The sequence below is a fragment of the Notothenia rossii genome (genome assembly GCF_949606895.1).
Source record: "Notothenia rossii genome assembly, chromosome: 11".
Lineage (NCBI taxonomy): Eukaryota > Metazoa > Chordata > Actinopteri > Perciformes > Nototheniidae > Notothenia > Notothenia rossii.
The window spans coordinates 39,815,302-39,837,652 of NC_136910.1; the positions used below are offsets into that span (position 1 = coordinate 39,815,302).

Genomic DNA, 22,351 nt, shown 5'->3' on the forward strand with positions numbered 1-22,351 from the left:
TATTCACAATAATAATTATAAAAAACATGTATTTATTATAACATTCAGTGGTGGATGAAGTACTCACAACTTATACTTAAGTACACTTAATAATACAATACTGTAAAAAATATTCTGTTACAAGTAAAAGTCCTGAACTCAAAATCTTGCTCAAATAAAAGTATTAGCAGCAAAATAAAATTGAGTACCAAATCTAACAGTATTCCTTATCCATTCTTGGAATAACATTTATATCACTGGAGTTTATAAAGTCTATAGTATACCATACTGTATTAGTTGATTTCATTTTTGTATTCATAATATTAACCTGCAAAATTAACTATTAACAAATGCTATCAAATTAATATAGAGGAGTAATAAGTACAATATTTGCAGCCAAAATGTAGTAGTGTCTGCATGTTTCTGTGAAAAAAAATCCTAAATTAATATCAACAATTTATAATGTTTATATGTTATCTAAACGCAGTACCGCTGTCGGCATACAGGGAGCGACATTGCCGCGCCTCCCCGTCTCCTTCATTCTCATGGAGAAAGATGGCGGAGAGGAGCTGTGGAGGCTGCATCGGCTGAGCTGCTGGCAGTTCAAACAACAACACACGGGCTCACAGTCACCGTGGAAGGGGGCCGGAGGGAAGGGAGGGCACTGCCGTGTGAGCAGGGCGAGGTTAATCTCTGACCCGGCCGAAAAGTTCATTTATATTCTTTCATCGAAACGAAAAAGAGCCGAGCGGAGAGAGCCACAAAAACAAGTCGGACATGAACGGGGTAAGTTTGCTTGTTTCAGGTCCTAACGAAACGAAAAGCTAATTAAGTTGTTTTTTACGCTTCTTTTTTCGAGATAGATTCAATTTTTTTGCATTAAAATCAAGATAAAAACAAACGGAGTTATCTTTATTTTGGCTGTGAGTTACTTACAGTCGGTTTATGTTGAAGTGCTTTGCTAACATTAGCTTTACGTTACATGTGTCTGCTGTCTGAGAGCATAAACATGATTCAGGACACAATACGACTCCAAGAAACGCGCGTGTGTCGTTTTTTCATATAAGTTAGTCGTTTGAAAAGCAGATGTTGAGGTGTTTTAATTTTTTTATTTGAGTGGATTTGACCAGTAGATACTGGGCCAAGAGGCCTGTTAATTTAAAGGGACTGATGGCAGAGTGGGTGTGGGTGTGGAGCCAGCATGTTTCCCTCCTCAGGGCCCCACCCACTGCTGGACATTTACACAAGTACTGCATACATAGTACACATAGTACAGCTCTATTATACGTGTTTTTATATTTATCCTGCACTATATTTGTTTGACAGCTCTAGTTACTTTTGAATTTTACACGTTGTCAATGTCATACCTCTCCATTCTAGTGTCAACCATACATCTCAAGATGTGTTGATTTTATTGTTTGTGATAAACTGAAGTGTTCTTTAATAGGCTAGAACATAATACTACTTCTACATACAAATATGTTCAATCTTTAAAAATGCATCATTGCTGAGCTGAAAACATGGCTGTTATTCTGAGATCTTATAAAGTTTACTTGTATATACCAATATATGAAGGTTACATGTCACTTGTCGCTTTTATCCAAAGCGACTTACATACTCAATACTGTGGGCAATCCCCACAGGACCAATTTGGGGTGAAGTATCTTGCCCAGGGACACAACGACATGCATTGGGGTTTGAACCTGTTCACAAGGCAGGAAGCATGCACTAAATACATTTCTCCCTACATTCACAGGATATTGTTTGCAACAGCCATTCAGTCACTGTCCTAAGCAGCGCCAAGTCCATATCTGCAGTCCACAATGAGATCCAGCTGACCCAGGAGGGAAGATGCTCTCCAGTCTGCTTCCCGCAGAATGATGCTCGGAGGCTGGGAGAGGGTCAGTGTCTCTGCAGCTCAGTAGAGACGAGTTGTAACACTGCGCAGGAGAGCTAACACACCTCTGTTTATCTTTCAGTAGATTACGTAATAGTTGGCAGAGAGAAGAAGAAGAAACCACACATTTGAATGAAGCTAAATCTTTATTTACCTATATTATACCTAGCATCCATTTTATCCTTTTCTATCCTCTGTAACCTCTTAAGTGGAGACTTTTTAAAAAGCTGCTGACCCCTTTTTCGTTTGAAATCTTCTAGTACTTGTTTTAGTCTGGATGGGCAGAGAAGGAGACGTTTAAAAACAAGACAGAGACACACATGTTCGATCCTGTTTTTGGTCTCCTGTAAAAAAAACATTAGTGCTACGCTTGCATCTCTTTTATGATTCAATGTGTTTGTACTCTTTACCTATTGCCCTGGTTCCCCTCGTGATGGAGAATGCTCTTGGTACCGAGTCATATGCACAGTAGCTACACTGTAGTTAGGGCAATGAAAAATATCCCGGGCCCCTTTAACGATGCAACACAAATGTATATAAGACATAAACAATACAAAAGAGTTAAAAAATAAGCAGAATCTAAATAAAATGCAAGAGAATGTTGCAAGTGACCAATTTGCAATTGAATGTGTTAGAAGTAAACTATATACAGGTCAAATAGTATAATATTAGCTAAAACAGAATGCTAAATGAAATGCTATACAGGAATAAAATACTGTTTAGTGTAATAACAAATGAATATGTGAAATGCAAACAGACAAATGCTTGAAGTCATGAAGGCACTTTACTTCTATAATATATCCACAGATTAGCTTTCCAACGACTCTATTTATGTTTGTTGCCGCTTTTACCGCCTTATGCCCATTGTTCTCTTGAGAAACAGTTCCACTTCACAGTGCTCCTCCTACTCCATAGCATTCTCTTCTTAAAGGCTCACGTTGAGACTATTCTTTCATTCTCTCTTTTCTTCCAGGCAGGAGAACCAACTCGATCAGCGCCACACCCAAAGACTCAAAGACGGATTTCCCAGAGATGGAGAGCAGCAACAGCCAGTGTTCACCCTGCTGGCCAGATGAACATCCTCCGCAGCTCCACTGCGCTCAGACCTGCCTTCGCTCCCCCTCTGAACTCCCCCTGCCTCTGGGTAACAGCCTGTCTCACGCGCCCCTCCACTCCAACAACAACAACAACAGCAGCACCCTCCACAGCTTCCAGAGGAGAGCCGCCCACCTCAAAGGGAGGACGTCCACCAAAAGAATGTACGCACGTCCTGAGTATTCATGCCTTTTTTAATGAAGAAATCGAATAAGACAACGTTATAGTGTGATCGTGTTTCATATATCTCATGTGATTTCTGTTTTTGTTCTCCAGTGCAAGTGGGAAAAACTCCCAAAACCGAAAAGTTACCGATTACTATCCAATAAGACGAAGCTCAAGGAAAAGTAAAACAGAGCTACAGGTAAGACACAATTACTTCTGTTCAAATGAAACATAATAAATATATATTTGTTTTGATTGAAATTTGAAATACAATTGGATTTTATATATGTATATAAGTATTGGCATTGATATAATGTATCATATTACTTCTGGAGTTACTGACAGATACATATTTTTGCTTCAATCAGAGTAATTACACAAGCAACACCAAATCGTCTGATTAAAATGTAATCAGGATGGATCTCCGTAATTATCACATCTTATATCTTTCTTTTGATTGTGTGAAATTCACATGCTTCTTATATAATAATAATCCTTATATTTATTATAGCGCTTTTTCAATGACTCAAAGCGCTCCTTACAAACACACATTACACATACATATCATACATACATGTAATGGTCATGTACTGTGGACAATACCCACAGGAACAAATTCAGGTGAAGTGTCTTGCCCAAGGACACAACGGCCTGACGCAGTGTGGATGTGTGTCTTGGTGCTGTGTGTGAGAGGAGAGAGAGAGAGGAATACAATCTGCTCTTCGTCACTAACGCCCTCTCGTGCTGCTTTGTGTTTCCAGTGTGAAGAAAAGAGACACATCGATGATCTCATCACAAAGGGAATAGAAGAAGGAATGGAGGTACGTACGTTTCTTTCACTCCTCAAAATAAATGTCTTTAATCATGCTAATTGAGCACTCAAATAAAAAAACAATTAATCAGTTTCACACACATGTCACTAGCATTTTCACACTCTGCTCCCACTTAACAGGATGTGTTAATTACATTGAATGAACGAAATGTTCTCCTATGATAAAGAGAACATTTAAGTAGAGATTTTAAAGTGATCACATGATTAATCACATCTATGACCAGCCTCAGCAATCCTACATTTAACTTTGTGATTATGCTATTTGGAAAATGCACATCTAATTTAAATATTCAAGAAAAGTAGATTTTATTTGTGCAAAATTATAAATATCCCTGCTAGCATTTATCATGTAAAAGTAACAACAATCATAATATGTAATGGGATTAATATATCTGGATTGAATAAGAGAAAAGTATCCGAAATTGGGACAAAAAAGATGACAACATTTGAGGAAAGGAATTTTGCTGCTTGTAGATAAGGTACATCAGAGAAAACGCAGCAGAGTGTCGTCCATAGGAAAAAAGTATTGCAATCAAAAATGCAGTTTTATTTCACAGCTAATCCTTTTCTGCTACAAAACAACCAAAGAAAAAGTGCTGAAATATTGCATAACATTTTCAAAGTAAATGGACTGAAACGTCCCCGTGCTGAGTTATACATATTACTTTTATTTTGTATTTACCCTTTTGGTTTTATGATAGCCAACCTCTCATTCTGTTTTGTAGGTGCAGCATATTGAAGGAAAAGGGAGGGGGGTGTTTGCCACTCGGTGTTTCCAGAAAAGTGAGTATGTGGTGGAGTACCACGGAGACCTGCTGCAGATCACCGACGCCAAACAGAGGGAGGCGGAGTACGCCCTGAACCCCGCCACCGGCTGCTACATGTACTACTTCCAGCACCTCTGCAAAACATACTGGTAGGATCAATCAGTGCATGACCACCACAACATTTAAATACATCGCAGGTCAAAATACATTAGCTGAGGTTTTAAGTCCTCTTCAGAAACCAAAACGTAGTCACATTTTTATTTTCCTATACTGGTTAATGTTTACCTATTCATAACAAATATTTTGTCAGTCTGTCACAAAAGCCTTACAAACATAGCAAAGACCTTTATGCTTGATGATAAACATAACTTTTATTGTGGAAAGAAATAGAGGTCAGACTGTTAAGATATATTTATTTCCCCTATAAATAAAAAGTTATTCTCGAGAGTCAAAACTGGGTTTGAGTGGATGAAAATCTACTCCTAATTATAACTAAGAAGAGTACATTGTATGTCCTTATTGAATTAAAATGTTAGTAGCCGTTCAGGTGTATTTAATATCTGCGTTTTGTTTCCACAGTGTGGATGCCACAAAAGAGTCTGGTCGAATGGGTAGGTTGATAAATCACAGTAAAATCGGAAACTGCCAAACCAAACTCCACGAAATCAACGGGGCCCCTCACCTGATCTTCGTTGCCTCTCGAAACGTCGACGAGGGCGAGGAGCTGCTCTATGACTATGGAGACCGGAGCAAAGCCTCCATCGCAGCCCACCCCTGGCTCAAATACTGATCCTCTAAAGAAAGGAAAGGGAAACACACAGTAACACTTGTGTTTCTCAATAGCTAGTGTACAAAATGCCTTAGAAACAGAATGTGTACCCTTTTTGTTCAATAATGAGGAAGTGGGGGGGGGGGGGGGGGGGGGCGGGTTATGTGTTCAGGGGTACTTATCACATTTCGATTAATGTCTTTCTGCCTTGTCAGAGGACACCTGTACTTTTATTTATGTGTATGAAACGTTCTTGTTGTTTTGCAGCACATTTGTTTTGTACATTTTGTATTACCTATAGACCAATGCTTCTACAGCATGTAGGTGGTAGTTAATGCTCTGCAATTTTATACTGCGTTTTTCTTAATCAGTAGTTAGATACTTAGCAATACTTACGAGGCCCCAGAGCCCTGTTTTGGATCAGCGAGAAGACGAGATGCAAAATATGTTGGTGTTCTAGTGGAATTAGATTTCATCCAAACTCACACTATCTACCGCTAAGTGTAACAGTTTACCAAACTCATGGTTCAGTTGGTATTTTTGGTCTTGATGACAAAACAACATGATTTGACGCTCGAGTATTTTACTTTTTTGAAGTGTATAATAACCTGATGTTGAACATGGAGGCTTTAAAGATTACATAGGAATACTAATGAATAATCTTTTAACCTATATTGTATTTTATAATATTTAAGATTCACAATAAACATCATCAAAGGCCTACACTATATTTGGTTAAAATAAACATGTATATAATATCTACTAATATAAATGAAATTAAATAAATGACTTAACACAGGAATTTAGATTTGACATTTCTACATAAACTTTCAAATGTATCATCATTATCGTAACATGTAAATATAGTTATTGGCTAGTTTCAAATCAAAGGGTGGTTTAAACTTTAAAGGATAGTTTTTACTTTTTTTGCTAAGAGGTCATGTTTGATATCAAAGCTAGTCTGGGTTGCTAACACCCCAAATGGTCTTAAAGTAGCATCATTTTGAATTCCCTTATTCAAAGGAGGGGGAAAGGACCAAAACAAAGTCTCAAAATAGCTAAAATGATCAATAGCTGACCTAAACGGTTCACGGTAAAATAAAATAAAGGTTCATCGTGATTGAAACTGCTCAGGCTGTTGGTTAGCTGCTTTCCCCCGTTTCCAGTCTCTATGCTAAGCTAAACTAAGCTAACCATCTCCTAGCTGTAGATTCCTATTTAACCAACACGGACACGCCGGAAAACTTTATGCAAACATTTTTGCTGCAAAGTTTTGCATTTTTAGGTATATTAAATGCAAAACACACACCAGCCTCTCCAACATGTCCTGTGCTGCCATGCTTTTGGTGAACTGTTACACTATTTCGGTAAATCGTAGACTTTTGCAGGTTTTCTACACAACCGTTCTTCCCTCTCACAAAATATTGTTCATATTGTTTCATGTGAAAGTATTTAACAGCTGAACCGCCAACAGGTCATTTTTTTATTTTATATTTTTGCGTTTCCATTTAATTGTAGCCAGAAGGTAAAATATACCCCAAAGTGCTCCTATTTATCCTAATTTGCTTTTATTTATCCTCATCTAGAAAATCTAAATATTATTAGCATTTTAGCTAATTGGTAGTAGGTATAATCAGTATTAATTCAATGAAAATACCACAGTAAAATGGCCACATCAGCAGTTCTAAATCAGTGTATCTTAACTGTGTACACACAACATGCATCATCACTTTCTCTAGCATTATGGAATTATAATGTATTTAATACTTTTTTCTTATTATAGGTTTGTACTATTGCTAGTATTTAAAATTATAAATCATTTTTAATTATCAGTTTAGTATATTGATTTTGGGGCTCTGTGTTAAAGGGATATTTGGACTTATCTTTAATTACTCCTACTTGCTTATCCTCTTCTCATCTTGCTCCTGGACAGAAATTGATTTAGCATATTTACCAAAAATGTTAATTTCTGTACGATCTCAGAATTTAATATTTTAGCAAAACAATGCTAAAAGTTAGGCTGTTGTACCAAATCTTATCCATCATTTCTCGATGCATCTCTGTGGCTGTTGAGGTTGTACAGATATAAACAAGTGTTCAAAAATCATGAAAATACTTCTTTAAGTATCCAAAATATTCAGTATATTATTGAAATTGCAGGATTATTTTACATACCATATAAAAGCATCGTCAGTGTTAATACAAACACCAATCTTAAGGTACGTTTCAGGTAACACACATTTGGACCTTCCTTCTCCACACTAACGGTAGCATTGTGTATAACAGGTGTGAAATGATTACATGTGAGCCTTTTCTTAAACATGTTACATTTTGGATTTCTAAAATACATTTGATGGTTAATTATAGAATTTATGGATGGAGCAAAACTGACCTGTTGGCAATTTTTAGGATTGAATAGATCTTTGCTGTTGTAGCGTTAAATAAATCTTAATGCTGGGGTTTAGGCATCGATGAATAAAGATGTATTATGCAAGTTACAGAAGTTGTCTGGTTTGTTTTTTGGGTTAATATACTTGTTTAGATTTGTTTCAAATGAGTAAGAATGTTGCTTAAGGCTATTATTTCTCACATAAGGGCCACAAATCAACTCGAGCTGCATTTATGTTGTCCCATTTATGCAAATTGCTGATCAAATATGCAAAATGAGGATATTATAGCAAGGTACACAGACATAAATTGTTGTTTTTGCTGATGAAGGAATAGCAATGTACCCTTTACAACTATACAACATTACCAAACGTAGAGATTAAATGTTGTTTTACTGGAAAGGAAGGGAATGAAACATTGTTATCTGAAAAGGAACATAAATATTCAGACTAATAAATGTAGCTCAGTAAAAGTGAATAAAACCTGTATATTGTTTGTGAAGTACACTGTTGCATGAATTTAAATATGGAAACATAAGTACTTGAGTAAATACTTTGCAATCCACCACTGCAGAGAATTACCAATGAAAAAACAACAGACAGACATGACAGAAGTTTTATTATTTTGGAGACATGTTTACATATAAGCCAGGTCATTTAATAAAGCACTGATTCAATCATAATATATTAAATATCCATTTGAATCAGGGAAACAGGTGAGGGATAGTGATTAACACTGACTTCAATAACACAACTTGTTGGTTGACCAGATTTCCCTTTTCATGAATTTAGCTTTAGCTATGATCTCATATGATACTGTCTCATCATTATATTCTTTTTAGGATTATGAAGCTGCTTTGAAGCTCATCATTTTGTTCCTGTCAGTTAACATTCCTTTATTCTACCTCTGTGGGTGAGTACAAATAAAGATAGTGCCACTACTATAAAAACATGTCCACCACATACCCTCTTTCAGGGGGAAGAACTCTGTCAGTGTTCAGCCTGAAGGGAAACTAGAAGCAGAAGCATTCTTTTTCAATTAAAATGTAAACCACACTTCAGCTTTAACCACTTTCTGTCATTTCTAACCTCTGGGATGTCTTCTAAAACAAATCTGAGGAACATTTATATGTTACTGATAATGTATCAATATGATTTTATAACATTCATATCATATGAGCTTTGAAACCAGCGTTTACACACCTTACTAGTAGTTGTTTAATAAACCCACATGTACAGGAGCATTTTGCTGAGTATTCTCTACTAAATGTACAAACAGTTATATATTTGGGGTATTGACAAATGATGTAAGTTGCTTTATAAAAGTATTTGCTTTATATTGCCTTGGTTAAACCTGCAGAATACAAGTAAAACATTTCCCTTGGGCATAAATACTATATCCCTTTGTGCTTTAATAAAAATCTTGTATGCCACATTTAGGGGAAGACACTCGTGATTTTTAAGGCTTTAATTATAATTAAATCAAAAGTTATGATTATCTTATATTTTGACTTATTGTCAACTATTTCTTAAAACCAAACCAAAGTCAAAGTGTTGGGGTTTTCAACACAAGACATATGTTTAAAAACAGATATTTCTTTTTGTTGACGATATGTAAAACAAAGAGTGCCACCCGGCTCATCCTTTAAGCTTGCTCTAAAGAAGATAATAAGTTAAGAGGTAAAGTCTCACACAGGCATCTTGTTTGTGGAGTTTAATACTGACTGGCTGTTTTTATAAAGTCTACTTTCACTGAAGTGCTTAAAGGTCATGAGGTATCTGCAGAGCTCATTCATGTGTGTTTTTACAAAGAGAAGGTCAAAATACTATAACCTGCTTGTTGCTGGTAATCGGAAACTGGTGTTTTTATAAAATTGTTTGAATTAAATGCAGATTTGGCACTTTTAAGCCAAAAATGGGGATTAGGCTTTTCTGTTCTTTTCATTATAACGTTGAGTAAGAAGCATTTATTTACTTTTGGTAGCCCAAGAAAAAAAAAAAAATGTGTCTCATGATTGAACAAAACATATTTATATACTAGATACAGACTCACAATAGTATTTTCATATATACGTTTTGACATACCAAATACAAATACAAATGTGTGTCTGTTTTAATTAGTAGAGTCTAAATATTGTCTCATTGTTTGGACTCAACATGAGTATTCTAATTGATATCACAACAAACCCTTTATGTATTTCTCTCTTTTCTTGGCAAAAATGTGCTTCCATACTTACTGCATGTAGCATGATACATATTCTGAATAATATTGCTTTTTTAAATTAAAAGCACTTGTTACTTTTATTTATAAATATTTTTTCTGTACACATCTTCATATTGTGATTCTATGCAACATTTGACACACAAAGCCTGCTCTCTGTAGTTTGTGGAGCTGCACGGTTTGAATCTGCTGAAAGTGCTGGTGATGGACCGATGAGCTGCTCTCGTGAACAAGGAAGAGGGAATTCAAATACATCAACCAGAAACAAAAGGGTTGCTCTCATTTTGAGAAAATGTCAGTGATGTGCGTTTCCTTTTTGCTATGGGGATTCTAATAAACACTAAAACCCTCATGTTTCATAAATAATATGCATAGAAAATCATATACGGGCCATTGTAGGTGAAAAATTAAGATGAAAATATACTGCATGGGGCTGCAGGAAGGGGTAATATCCAAGATTAAAGTAATACATTACCAGAAGATATATTCTATCTTGCAAATGTATGACTTCATCATCTTATAATTGTTTTCTGATAACATGTTAAGTTCATGTTCTCATACATTTACCATTGCAATTTCAGAGTATATCTGACTTTTCTTATACAAATATACAACTTTAATGTCAGAAATTTGGAGTTATCCCCCCTCCCCCCCTCCCCCGGCCATGTTATTTGTTTTCACCTACAATCGTTTTTATGAGCCGTTACTCCAACATTTGAATTCATGATTTCTAGACAGAAATATGCAGCACACCTTCCTCTGTGTCATAATGTTCCCCCACTGTTTACCAACACATCATGAACCAACGTTCCACTTTCCGTCCCACAACTTGAGTTTACCTTCTACGGATCACTTAAATCTCGTCTGCCTCTGTAAAACAACAACACCATTTCTAAAATGTTTAAAGTCTGTATGTGCCATCCCTCATTGAGATATACGGTAAGGATATATATAGTATTCTCAGGTGTTTAAATAAATGTATATCCAAGCTGTAGCATAAGTCAAGTTGAGTCTTCTTTGTGTCTCACCTCTCAGGGTATTGTCACAGTGTGGGTCACTGATCGTGGTTTTGGTGCAATCGACGCTTCAAAGCCTCGGGGGATGGACATGGAGTGTAAAGAGTTTTGGGGTTTGTCCAGTCCCGTCTTTACAGCTGCGGTAACGCCTCCTGGGCTTGTTCTGTGTACACGTCCTCCTTCCCCGTCCACGAGCTGAAGCTGCCGTCAAACTGCCCGCTGCGCTGCAGCTGACGCTGCTTGTCCCGGGAGAAGAAGCTAAACCTGTAGAGGAGAGGAGAGAGAGGCTTCAGTGGGAGGATGTGACAGTGACTTAGGTTTAGAGTCAATGTGTGCAGTGAACATCAGTCATTTGTAAAGCAGTGTTAGCAGTTATGGCATTTCAAACTATTATTCCTGGGGAAATTAATTGTGATTAATTGGTATCAATGCTGAAACAAATGAGATTTAGCTGCTCCTGATATTTAAAACCACATTTCCTATAAATCCCAGAGCTTCCTGCAGCAATGTTGTTTTATCCTTCCTTCTCTCTCTCTTTCTTTCTCTAAATTGGCACCCAGAGAATTCACCAAAGACAAAGACAGATCCTTAACCTCAACACCTGTTACAATACACCGCAACATAATCAAGTACTTACAGAAAATAGGCAAAGAAGCAAGCTAATGCCAAATCGAACTTCAAGGATTTCATCCATTTCCATTTGACTCATCATCAAAACAGACATATTTGTATCCAAGGGATTCCTTTACTTCACACTGTGATCAGTTTCCTTCCAATAAAATATAATAAATAAATACAAATACAAAAATAAATGAACTAATAAAGATGGAAGTATGAAAAAATACACATTTTACTTGTTACTTGTACTCAACATTTCTTTAAAGGGTATATTAAACACAAAAGAAACATAGCAAAATAACCAGATTCAAATATATAACGTTCCTTTCCCATTTATTTGTTTACATATAATATTGATGTATTAAATGTAATGCTACCCAGGTTATGTTTAATAACTTTTTCATTAATGCACAAAACAAACATTTGAAAGATTAAAGATTATTTAAGAATACTTTTAGAGTTAACTGTCGGTTACAAGTTGTTTAATCACTAACTATTGCAAAAAGAGCTAAAAGCACTTTAGCTTGTAAATTAAGACAGTAGTATTATAAGTGTCGAGGTGCAGACATGTTACTGGGGGGGGGGGGGGGGGGGGGGGGGGTCGTGACGACGACAGGCTACATGTACATTCTGACTGGCTGATTTCTATGATCCCAATGGACAATGATAAAGAGACAGCCCCACAATCAGCCAATCAGAATACTACAAAGTGGGAAAAGGAGCCGGCACATGCAAAGGGAGAGAGCCTAGCTATTCTGAAGCCAATCAAATATGGAGTCATACAAGCGACATGAGACGTCTGATTGGCTGTAAAGTGGGGTCGTCAGGGATCAAACCAGCCGCCACCATCGGCATAATGGCTGTGAAGATCCTGTTACACAGAGGACACACAGTCACAAACAGGAAGAGATATATAGAGAGGGGCGGGGGAGACGGACAGGGGGAGACAGGGATCAACCTTTGACCTCTGACCCTCATGTAAAGTGTATAAAACCAAAAGAGGTCATGCTTTAGTCCCTTTTAGTGTAAATAGAAATAGAGTGAATCCTTTTTTTGCAACACAGTGGTTTTGTGTGGGTAGCATGCTAATCTCTAACCATGCACACGCAGGGTCTGATACAGCTGGAAGGAAGAGCCAAGCACACTTGTTGCACATGCTGATAAATGAAAGTAAGATGATTTACACAAAATAAAATGCTCGATGCACACAATACAGTTGGAGGCAATCTTCTGAAAACCTCTCCCTTACTATCACATGACTGACCATGTGATTATCTGCTCTCATATAATGGAAGTAGTCTTTAAAACTAGAAATGAATCAGTTTTTTGAAATAATAGTCAGATAGATTATTTGAAAATGTGAATAGCAGCTCTGGGATTTCATGGCGGACATTTATTCTATTTTGAGAAACTTTATAACTAAACAATATATTTAAACAAACAGAGAATGAAAACCTTAATGTTATCCTAATTTCTGCCTTCATTTCTTTCTGAAATCTCACTTCATTGTTAAACATAGAACACGTTTCTCTACAATGTTTTATAGTGTTTCCTTGTCACATCATATGTCCCCTTTTCCGTTAGTTATCAGAACACACAAGACAAGATTCAGCCTGTTTTGTTTTTTACAGAGACCTCAGATCTATGGCATGAACCAGAGCAGCATGCTGGAGCAGAATGCAGCACATTAAGATACATGCTGTGTTATCTCCCGTTTGTTTACACAGGCCAAACAAACACAGGAAGCGGGGTGCATGGACAGTACGAGCTGTTCCCACTTAAAGTTGCTGAAAGATATTCTTTTAGCTGAAACACAAATATTTCTGTGGTTAGAGTCTCCATTTGGTAATGTACCAGACGGAAATAATCCCACATTGTACTGCTGCTGAGAAAGTCAGGGGTTATTTATCTGGAGTTTAATAATAAATAAAATAATAAAATTGTATTCAAGGGTGCCTTTCATGACACCCAAGGACACCGTACAATTTATTTAACTTGCATATTTCTTCAGAGGTCCTCTGAAATAGTTTGAGCATGCAGGGATCCTTTGAAATAAGCCTTAACTCAACGCATGCAGAGCCATTTGAGAATTTGTGAATCGGAGGGAGTGTGATATATGAGTGAAACATACAGGCGTTTGATTCCTGACTCTGGCTGGGCTGAAGACCGGGAGCGACTCCTCAGTTCAGGAGAAGGAGACGGAGAAGGAGTAACCATGTCATCTTCTGTCTCCTCACTGCAGAGAGAGATTAATGATCAATAACAGTAATGATGTGATAATCTCCTCAGATGGACATGTTGGTGCATGTGAACACCTCTTGTAGTAGGCCAGCTCCTCCTGCAGCAGGAACACTTTGGCCTTGAGCTCGTTCCTCTCGTGGAGGACGTCCCTCAGCTCCTGCAGGGTGAACCGAGGCCGGTTGGGGTCCTTTGGGTCCAGACCCCCCGTCTCATCCTCACATAGCGCCTCCTGTGGACAGGTAAATGCATCACAGGGAGGAAACAAACCCCAAAAAAAGGAAGCAAGGAAGGAAGGAAGGAACAAAGGCGGGTAGGGGGTGAGGATACCTTTGTAAAATATTGGAACACAGCAGGCATGTCCTCATCGCACATCGCCTCCTGGTGGCAAACATTGAACTCTAAGTCAGAAATCAGGCCTTGTTCCAATACATTTGTTCGCCCTTCCCTCCTCCCTTTAAGCTAAAGCTTGTTTTGTTTTTTTGTAGCACTCAGGTTACATTCAACATGACAGTTAAAAACGCCTACAAGACCTTAACAATACATGCAGCTGACATGCATTGAGCAAACAACACAAACCATCATTCAAACATAAACATATGCAATTTTAATTAATTACTTTGTTTGGAAAACATCATAAATAGCCCTTTTTCCTCATCTGGCTGAACTCAACAAAGTAAACACACTACACATCTTGTAGTAGTCCTTAACACTGTTGTGTTATTTAAGTCAGTGCTTTTCAATGTGCTATGAAAAAGTCTAAATATCTCAAATAAATCACACTTGGATAAAATTAAATAGATATGTTAAAAATGTCTGACAAATTGCAAACAATTCTGGAAAAACAAGTATCTTGTTTTGCAATGGTTTATGGTAAACTAACTGTTTTTCTTGATGAATCAATTCCTAATATTTACATAACAGTGATGAATGGAAAGATGCACTGATTTGAAATGTATTTGCAAAGTTTTTGGGAAAGAAAATCAAGAAACTGTGCCAAATGTTGTTGAGAAGTTTGTTGAATTTGAAGGAATTCTTGACTCTTGACTATAATGTTATGACCTATGCAAATACAGTTTAAAAAGAAGCAATTTGATGGACTGTTTGGGAATCAGTCATTCAACTACATAGACACAGAACTATCAAATTGATATAAAAAAAGGAAAGCAGAAGGAGAACACGAGACATGTGACTTACAGAGCTGTAAAACAATGCAATTGTGTCTCCGTTGGACATTTCTATTCAGAGTTTCAGGATCATGGTGCACTAAAGGACAACTTCCAGTGCTGTTAGAGGCCAGACTGTCGGGTGGGCTATATTTATAAAAGGTCGTTCACAAAGTCTCACCCAGTTGGCTCGAGGAGCGACAAATCCTACTGACACACACTCTGTTGTTAGTTCTTTAACACCAAGCTGTTTCTCATGGGTCATACACATGTTAGTCTACTAGCTTCCTTTCTACTGATACAGTTGTGTTACTCTGGGAGAGGGGGGGGGGGGGGGGGGGAGTGCAGTTTGGAGTTAGAGTCGGACACTCACACCACTCTGGGTTGCTAACTAGCACTTCAGTATTACCCAAAGCAACACTGCCTCGTCCTCCTCATCCCCTTCCTCGTGTCTCTCTGGGCTGAGGGAGCCATACAGGGGAGAGTCAAAGCCCCCCAACATCAGCTCAGAGGGGGCAGCTCTGTCTGACCAGCCCTCTGCCCCCCCCACCACTGTGGCAGCTCCACCACGCTGGTGGAGTAAAAGACACTTAATATCTGTTTACAGCATCCTACCTGTTGATTATCTCTCTTTTTGCTCTTTTGGGTAATAGCTTAACGGCTTCAGTTGGAAAGGTAGTTATTATATTTGACGAAAAGTTTTCACGTGAAAGTGATCAGACTATATATACTTTTTTTTCATTTTCTTTTGGCAGTTTAACCTTTTGAGATAGGAGACAATACAGAAAGGTTAGGAGAGAAAGAGGGTAACAATAAACACAAATGTAACCCTTAATGCACAGTGCTTATATTGACAGGACTCCATTAACGTTACATCACAATAATATCAGGTCATATTTTATTATAGATACTTTGCTGTGGTTTGTTAAAATACCTAAAACTTAAATATAAAATTCAGACTCAGACCTCACTCAATGTTTCTTCAGTGTGTTACCTCTGCAGGTGACAGGGGTTGAGGAGGTGTTTCCTCTGGATTCTGAGCCGGCAGTTCTCCTTGAAGTCTTTCCCTTAATCGTGTAACTTCCTGTCGAAGGGCTCCAACTTCCTGTCCCCGCGCCTGAGCCCCGGCCTCCAGCTCCACCTTCTGCTCTATCAGGGCCTTCCCCTGAGCCTCCACCACAGAGATTTTATGGCGCAGGTCGTGGTTGATTTTTATGAGGCGAGACTGCTGCTGCTGGAGCTGCAGAAACACGGATAAACAAGGGAGGATGGGTAAATTTTAACAGAAAAGCTGGAAGAAAAATATAAAGGTACAAATATATTTTAAAGCTGCATTAGGGCAGATTTATTTTATAAACATCTGTATCATATGTGTATAAGTGCTGTGTCCCAACATTTGGTTTCTAAGAAGTCAGCGAAGGAGACTTTTCAACAAAAGGTCTCAAAGAGGAAATCACATATAATTTATTCTGATTCAAACATAAACATGTTTGTATTCCAGTTGGAGAAGCTGGGACTAGCAAAATTGTATAGCGCATATATTTGTTTTGTATTTTTGTCCACTAAATGTTTGACTCATTCAATTAGAAGGGCAGATCTCTGCCAGGTGTGTCGACACATGATCGAACAGATCATCTGCCCACAGGGTTACAGCTGGCAGAGCTTACTAATCCCTGCAGCTCCTACAGGAAGAAATACTGCAGCTATGCAAGATAATCAAATAACCAATGTGATACCATGAAAACTACCACTACTAAACCATCAAAATAATGAACGTTTTTGGAGCTGGATCAAAACATAATAGAGCCAATGTATGTCCACTCACTGCTTCTATGTCCTCATTCTTCAGTGTGAGCTCTCGGTCCTTGGCTCGGATCTCGTCTCTCTGCTTGTCCACCACTTCCTTGAGTTTCTTCATCACCTGCCTCTCCCTCTCCGTCATACCTGTGACCACAGGGAGCAGGCGGTGAGGAGGGAGTGAACACACAGGCAGATTTAGATCATAAATATGTATTTATTTAACTTTAATTGGAAGATAAAAGTTATTGATTTGTACATAGGGAACCGTGATTCATGTGCGGGCAAGCATGACTGCATGAGAGTATGTGTGTGTGTGTGTGTGTGTGTGTGTGTGTGTGTGTGTGTGTGTGTGTGTGTGTGTGTGTGTGTGTGTGTGTGTGTCAAGCAGGTGTGTCTGTACACTGAGGCTGGTCTGTGGTCAGGGTGACTGTGTCCTCTGTATGAAACCACGAAAGAGCCTCTGATGCAAAGACAAGACTGGCTCGCAGTCAGACACAAGAGAAGGACTTCTTTGTGTGTGTGTGTGTGTGTGTGTGTGTGTGTGTGTGTGTGTGTGTGTGTGTGTGTGTGTGTGTGTGTGTGTGTGTGTGTGTGTGTGTGTGTGTGTGTGTGTGTGTGTGTGTGTGTGTGTGTGTGACAGTTTTAGAGAGAGGGGGGTAGTGAAAATGTTAGTGAAGGATTTCTGAAGAACACAAACAACAGGTAGCAAAAAAAAAAGGAAATCAATAAATCTGTACCAGCTGTAAAAACAAGTTGCCTGATGGGACTAAATGTCATTCATAAACATGTGATAAATAATATTCCAACACTTTGGGAGATGATTTGCTTTCTTGTCTGGAGTAAGACAAAATGAATATTCATGTTAAAATAAATATGAACAAATAAGATGCAAATTGTTAATTAAAAGGCTTTAGATTTCCTTAACTTCAGACAGAATCAGGCTAACTGTTCCCACCTGCTTCAAGTCATTATGCTAAGCTAACCCTCTAATTACTCTAGGTTCATATTTCCTGTACAGATCATTAAAAGATCGGAGTACTTCTTCCACTACTGGCTGCATTATTGATTAATCTGCTGATTATATCGTTCAATCACTTGGACTTTAAAATGTCCTTTTTTTTAGAAAAGTCAATCAGCATTTCCCAGACAGGGAAATATGTCGGTGTCTTGTCTGATCTAAACAACAGTCCAAAGACCAAAATGCTTCCTGTGTTTCAGTCTGAATCTGCAGTCTGGTCTGTCCTCCTCACCCTCATGCCTCTGCAGGTCCTCCTCACTCATGGGGTCTTTGTTGGACATGTTGGTGAGGAGGGACTTGTTCTCCTCCTGCAGCTGAGCGATCTGAGAGAGCAGGTCCTGAGCTTCTCCTCTCCACACGTCCTCCACCAGCTCCAGTTCCTGCACCCAGGCCATAAAACACACATTAAGTTTTATTTAAAACATTATTGAATATGTGTTATTTAGACAGTGTATGATGCGCTCAGCGTCTTTGTCCTTCAATTTGGTAAAGATTCCATTATTTCAACAAATATTTGATGGATCGCCGTTTGTTCAGACATTCACAGAGGTGCAATGTGACTAAGTACAATTACACAAGTGCTGTACTTGAATACAAATGGGAGCTACTTGTACTGAAATTGAGTATTTTATGCAATTTTTCATAACTCTTCTCCACAACAGAGGGAAATGTTATATTTTTACTCCACTGGTTTTATCTGACTATCAATGTGCGTGGTAAACTGAAGGGTAAAGTGTTTCAAGTTTCAAGGCTATATTGTCATACATGTGCACATTAGCTAAAGAGAAGATATGGCAATGAAAAACCAGTGGTCCCAGGCTCCTCCAACAGTGCAACATGGATATACATAGGACATGAAACAATTAAAACAGATAAAATAGTGCAAGAGAATGTTTGAGATGTGCAAGTAAATACAAATAAAATAGAAATAGTGCCAGAAGAGTCTATATACAAGTAAAGTGTTTCTTTATGTGTTAAAACCTATGGTTAAAACCTTCTAGGATCAGCTGAAAATGAGTCAGCCACAGCAGTTAAAATGCAACATACACATTAAAGCAGCACTAATATATGTATAGTTTAGGTACATTTGGCTGATAAACATGCATAGGTGAGTTTTGAATGCAGATGTGTACTTGGAAGTATTTTCACAGAGCAGTATCACTACTTATATAAAATACCTAATACTTCTAATTTCCATCAAACTGTTGAGTGACCTTTTTGCTCTGTATTAAATCAACAGCAGTCACTATGTTTCTCTGCTCGTTAAATCAATTTCTCTCTTTAATGGTGCACCCATCTGTATAATAAGAAGTTGAGTGTGCTCTTGAATGTGATTCTGTTTCACACATGATGATATTACATGCCAGACAGCATGACTGAGGAGCCATGTAGAGATCTGATAACAATGAACCAGTTGAAAGAAGGAAAAGATTCAATCCACAACTTGTTTTCATCTGATGCAAAAACAACTGCTAAACTTCCAAAAGTAATTTCACAATGATATGGATACTCCGTATAATTATAATGAAATATGGCTAGACTTTTGTGTGTTGTAGGTTGATGCTAAAAATGTAACTTGAGTTTTCTCAAACATGAAGATTTTATGTTTTTTTTTTGTCAGACATGATAATAAATTAAATATCTATTGGTTTGGGACTGTTGCTTAGACAATTAATTTCCCTAATGCTTGTGTTTGCTCTTATTTTAATCAATATTGTTTATGGGACACTGATGTTTTGCTAGTTTGTTGCCTGTGTTTGAGCATGTGACATATAAAACCTTATAAAGACCAAATAATGAATCAATAAGTCCACAAGTTCAGATAACTAAAAGTGTTGCCTTCCTTTTCCCACCCCAGAATACTTTGTTTGCAGAGTTATGCAGTGCAGCTGTATATGTTGTGTTTTCCAAGGAAAAATCATGTAAGCTGACTGTGACCTCCCAGTCACGGCAGAATCAGCCGTTACCTCCAGAAACATCGGCTTTGTCACACTCATGAGACACGGTTAATCAGTGAACCGCTGACTGTTCAACATCGCTCACTCACTGTCACGAGAAACAAGCATATCAACTTCTTTATGGCACTTTAAAACAGCAACACTATTTCAACAGTGTCTGTGATACTAAACACTGAGTTTAATCAGAATTCATACATCTTTTTGAGAGTAAGATTGAGTTTAAGTATTTATTTTGACCTACAGCAGTCAATGTATTTTTCCCCATTTTGGCTTTTGACCTCTTAAAAGTAATGTCTCGTGAGTAATAAGATATTTTCTTGGATGATTAGTTGGAAACAAATCACATATTTGACTAATATAACTGGAGTGTGAAGAGTTTCCTGTTGAGTCAGGGAGATATTTCCCATCAGCTGACATCATCTGTAGCCAAACAAACAGGAAGTAACCCGCTGGGGGAGTTTAATCAAGTAACTTTGTACGTGTCTAAGACCTGCCAAACATTTCATGGTTTCAGCTTCTTAATGTGACTTGCTGCTCTTTTGTTATAGAACACTGAATATGTCTTTGAGCTCCAGGTATTTATGATGAGCAGAGCACTTCTCACTATCTTCCTACATGTTACAAAACCATTGATTATAACCTAATGAATTAAACAACCAGCAGATTAATCCAGGGAATAGTTAAAGATGAGCTAATTAAAGCATTAATTTGCTCCTCAAACGCATGAGTAACAATCATCTATTATTTCCCACTTTGTTTTGCACATTCCTTGAATTATTTTTGCACAATTCTGCACAATGCTACCTCTTAAACTGCACAGTTTTTTCATAGTTATCTGTCAAATCTATATAGTATTTACCTTTTTCATAATTGTATATTTATTGTAAACAGTTTCTTTCTTTCATAGTTGTTTATGACAATAATATTTTCCTAATATTTTTTCAGAAGTTCTATGATTTTTACATTTTAATTGTCTTACTGTGTGTTATGTATGCTCCATTATACACACCAAAGCAAATTAATTCTATGTGAAATACTACTTGGCTTTTATTAACATTTAAAATCAGGACTGTTACTTGTTATTCATTGGTACTTTTACTTATAATAAAGATTTTCTTTACAGTATTATTATTTTTATAATGAAATTGGGCACTGTGTGGCTCTGTTATGGTTGGTTTCTTATTTACTTGTAATGGAGTATTATATTTTATAATGGTATTGGAACCTTTACTTTTCCATTCAGGACTATAACTTGTAATGCACTACTGTTTTACAGTAGTAAATGTTAACTTAACTTAGTGACCCTGTTTCAGTTGATTTATTTGTGTGCATGCATTAATAGGAGAACAACATGTCAGAAGCAGATTACATCTACATGTCCTGCTTGATTAAGTGTAACACTGATTGACAGGCTGTCAGACCTTTCGGTGCTTCTTCTCCTTCTCCTGCCGGTCCATCCTCTCCAGCCGCAGCTTGTCCAGCTCCAGCCGCAGCTCCTCGGTCTCCGGGCTGATGCAGTTGCGGCTCACCATTACCTCCAGGATCTCCAACACCCGCACCACTTTGGGCATGAGCCTGGACAGAGCCTCGCAGCCGTACTGGTCTATTATCCGCTCAAACTCCTGGCCCACCACCGCTGCGATGTCGTACACGTCCATGACCGTGAGGTCGGCGACATTTTTCTCCAGGGCCGACCCGGAATCCTCCATGTCGGGACAGCTCGGCCCTCCCCGGTTTCCTATATTGTTTCCTCCGCCGCAGCAAACTTCCTCCCCTGGAAGAACAATTCTGCTAAGTTAGCGTAACTCTACCACTTTACACTTAAAAACTACAAACAGATACACCGTAAAGCAGGTTTAAACACCGTAACTATCGTTTATCCATCTCTAGCGGCTTAGTCCGGGCGTTAGTTTGATTTGTTTGATAAATATCGGCTGTGGCCCATCGCTGTCCTGCCCGTGTCCCTGCTGTTAGCTACTGTAAAGTCCGCCATATTGAAATAGGATACTTCCGGCTACAAATTTCTAAATAAAATCTTGGCCGCAACAATTTGTGTATCTTTGTACATGTCATGTACAATATATATGGCAATGTTTTATTTTTCACTAGTGGTGTTAAATAATTTAGTATATATTTATATAGATATATTTATCTATATATGTGCTGCATTACTAACCAATTGTGAGGTACTTTATATGAGTAATTCGATCCACGAGCATTTTAGAAACGCATCCTTACCTGACTGCTATAGAAACTTTACAGATTAAGATTGGTTTAAAATACCACATGTGGTTGAAGTCGTGTCCTTGATTTCCGACCTCTACATATTTCGGTTATTGATACAATATTCAAGATTTAAGGATGTTCAATTTGTGACATATGTCAAACTCCCAGGCAGTGCAAGATTGTAGGCCTATAGGTGAAA

General features: G+C 37.9%; 2 protein-coding genes across 7 annotated transcripts; one reads left to right on the forward strand and one right to left on the reverse strand.

Moving 5' to 3' along the window:
* The first annotated feature begins 508 nt into the window (after nt 1-508).
* Nucleotides 509-8,007, forward strand: kmt5aa (lysine methyltransferase 5Aa). Its single transcript, XM_079660678.1, has 7 exons — nt 509-765; nt 1,736-1,880; nt 2,850-3,135; nt 3,248-3,335; nt 3,898-3,957; nt 4,694-4,884; nt 5,315-8,007. The coding sequence occupies exons 1-7, from the start codon at nt 757-759 to the stop codon at nt 5,523-5,525; spliced, it is 990 nt and encodes a 329-aa protein (XP_079516804.1). The 5' UTR covers nt 509-756; the 3' UTR covers nt 5,526-8,007.
* A 486-nt stretch (nt 8,008-8,493) lies between these two features.
* rilpl1 (Rab interacting lysosomal protein-like 1) lies at nt 8,494-21,933 on the reverse strand (the record flags this gene model as incomplete). Of its 6 annotated transcripts, none has more annotated exons than XM_079656946.1 (10): nt 21,791-21,933; nt 21,348-21,700; nt 18,201-18,348; nt 16,976-17,094; nt 16,145-16,390; nt 15,560-15,721; nt 14,315-14,365; nt 14,062-14,216; nt 13,878-13,982; nt 8,494-11,392 (listed from the first exon to the last, which is right to left on the reverse strand). In XM_079656946.1, exons 2-10 carry the CDS (start codon nt 21,633-21,635, stop codon nt 11,260-11,262), a joined length of 1,407 nt encoding a protein of 468 aa, XP_079513072.1. In that variant the 5' UTR covers nt 21,636-21,700; nt 21,791-21,933. The 6 variants fall into 6 exon arrangements, with proteins under 6 accessions (XP_079513072.1, XP_079513071.1, XP_079513074.1 ...); XM_079656947.1 differs by adding an exon at nt 12,530-12,617 and having other exon boundaries at nt 11,250-11,392; nt 21,348-21,925; XM_079656945.1 differs by having other exon boundaries at nt 21,348-21,923.
* Nucleotides 21,934-22,351: the final 418 nt, after the last annotated feature.

Coding starts and splice junctions, on each gene's coding strand:
- kmt5aa (XM_079660678.1), top strand. Junction 3,136..3,247: donor AGGACGTCCACCAAAAGAAT/GTACGCACGTCC, acceptor TTTGTTCTCCAG/TGCAAGTGGGAAAAACTCCC. Junction 4,885..5,314: donor CACCTCTGCAAAACATACTG/GTAGGATCAATC, acceptor TTGTTTCCACAG/TGTGGATGCCACAAAAGAGT.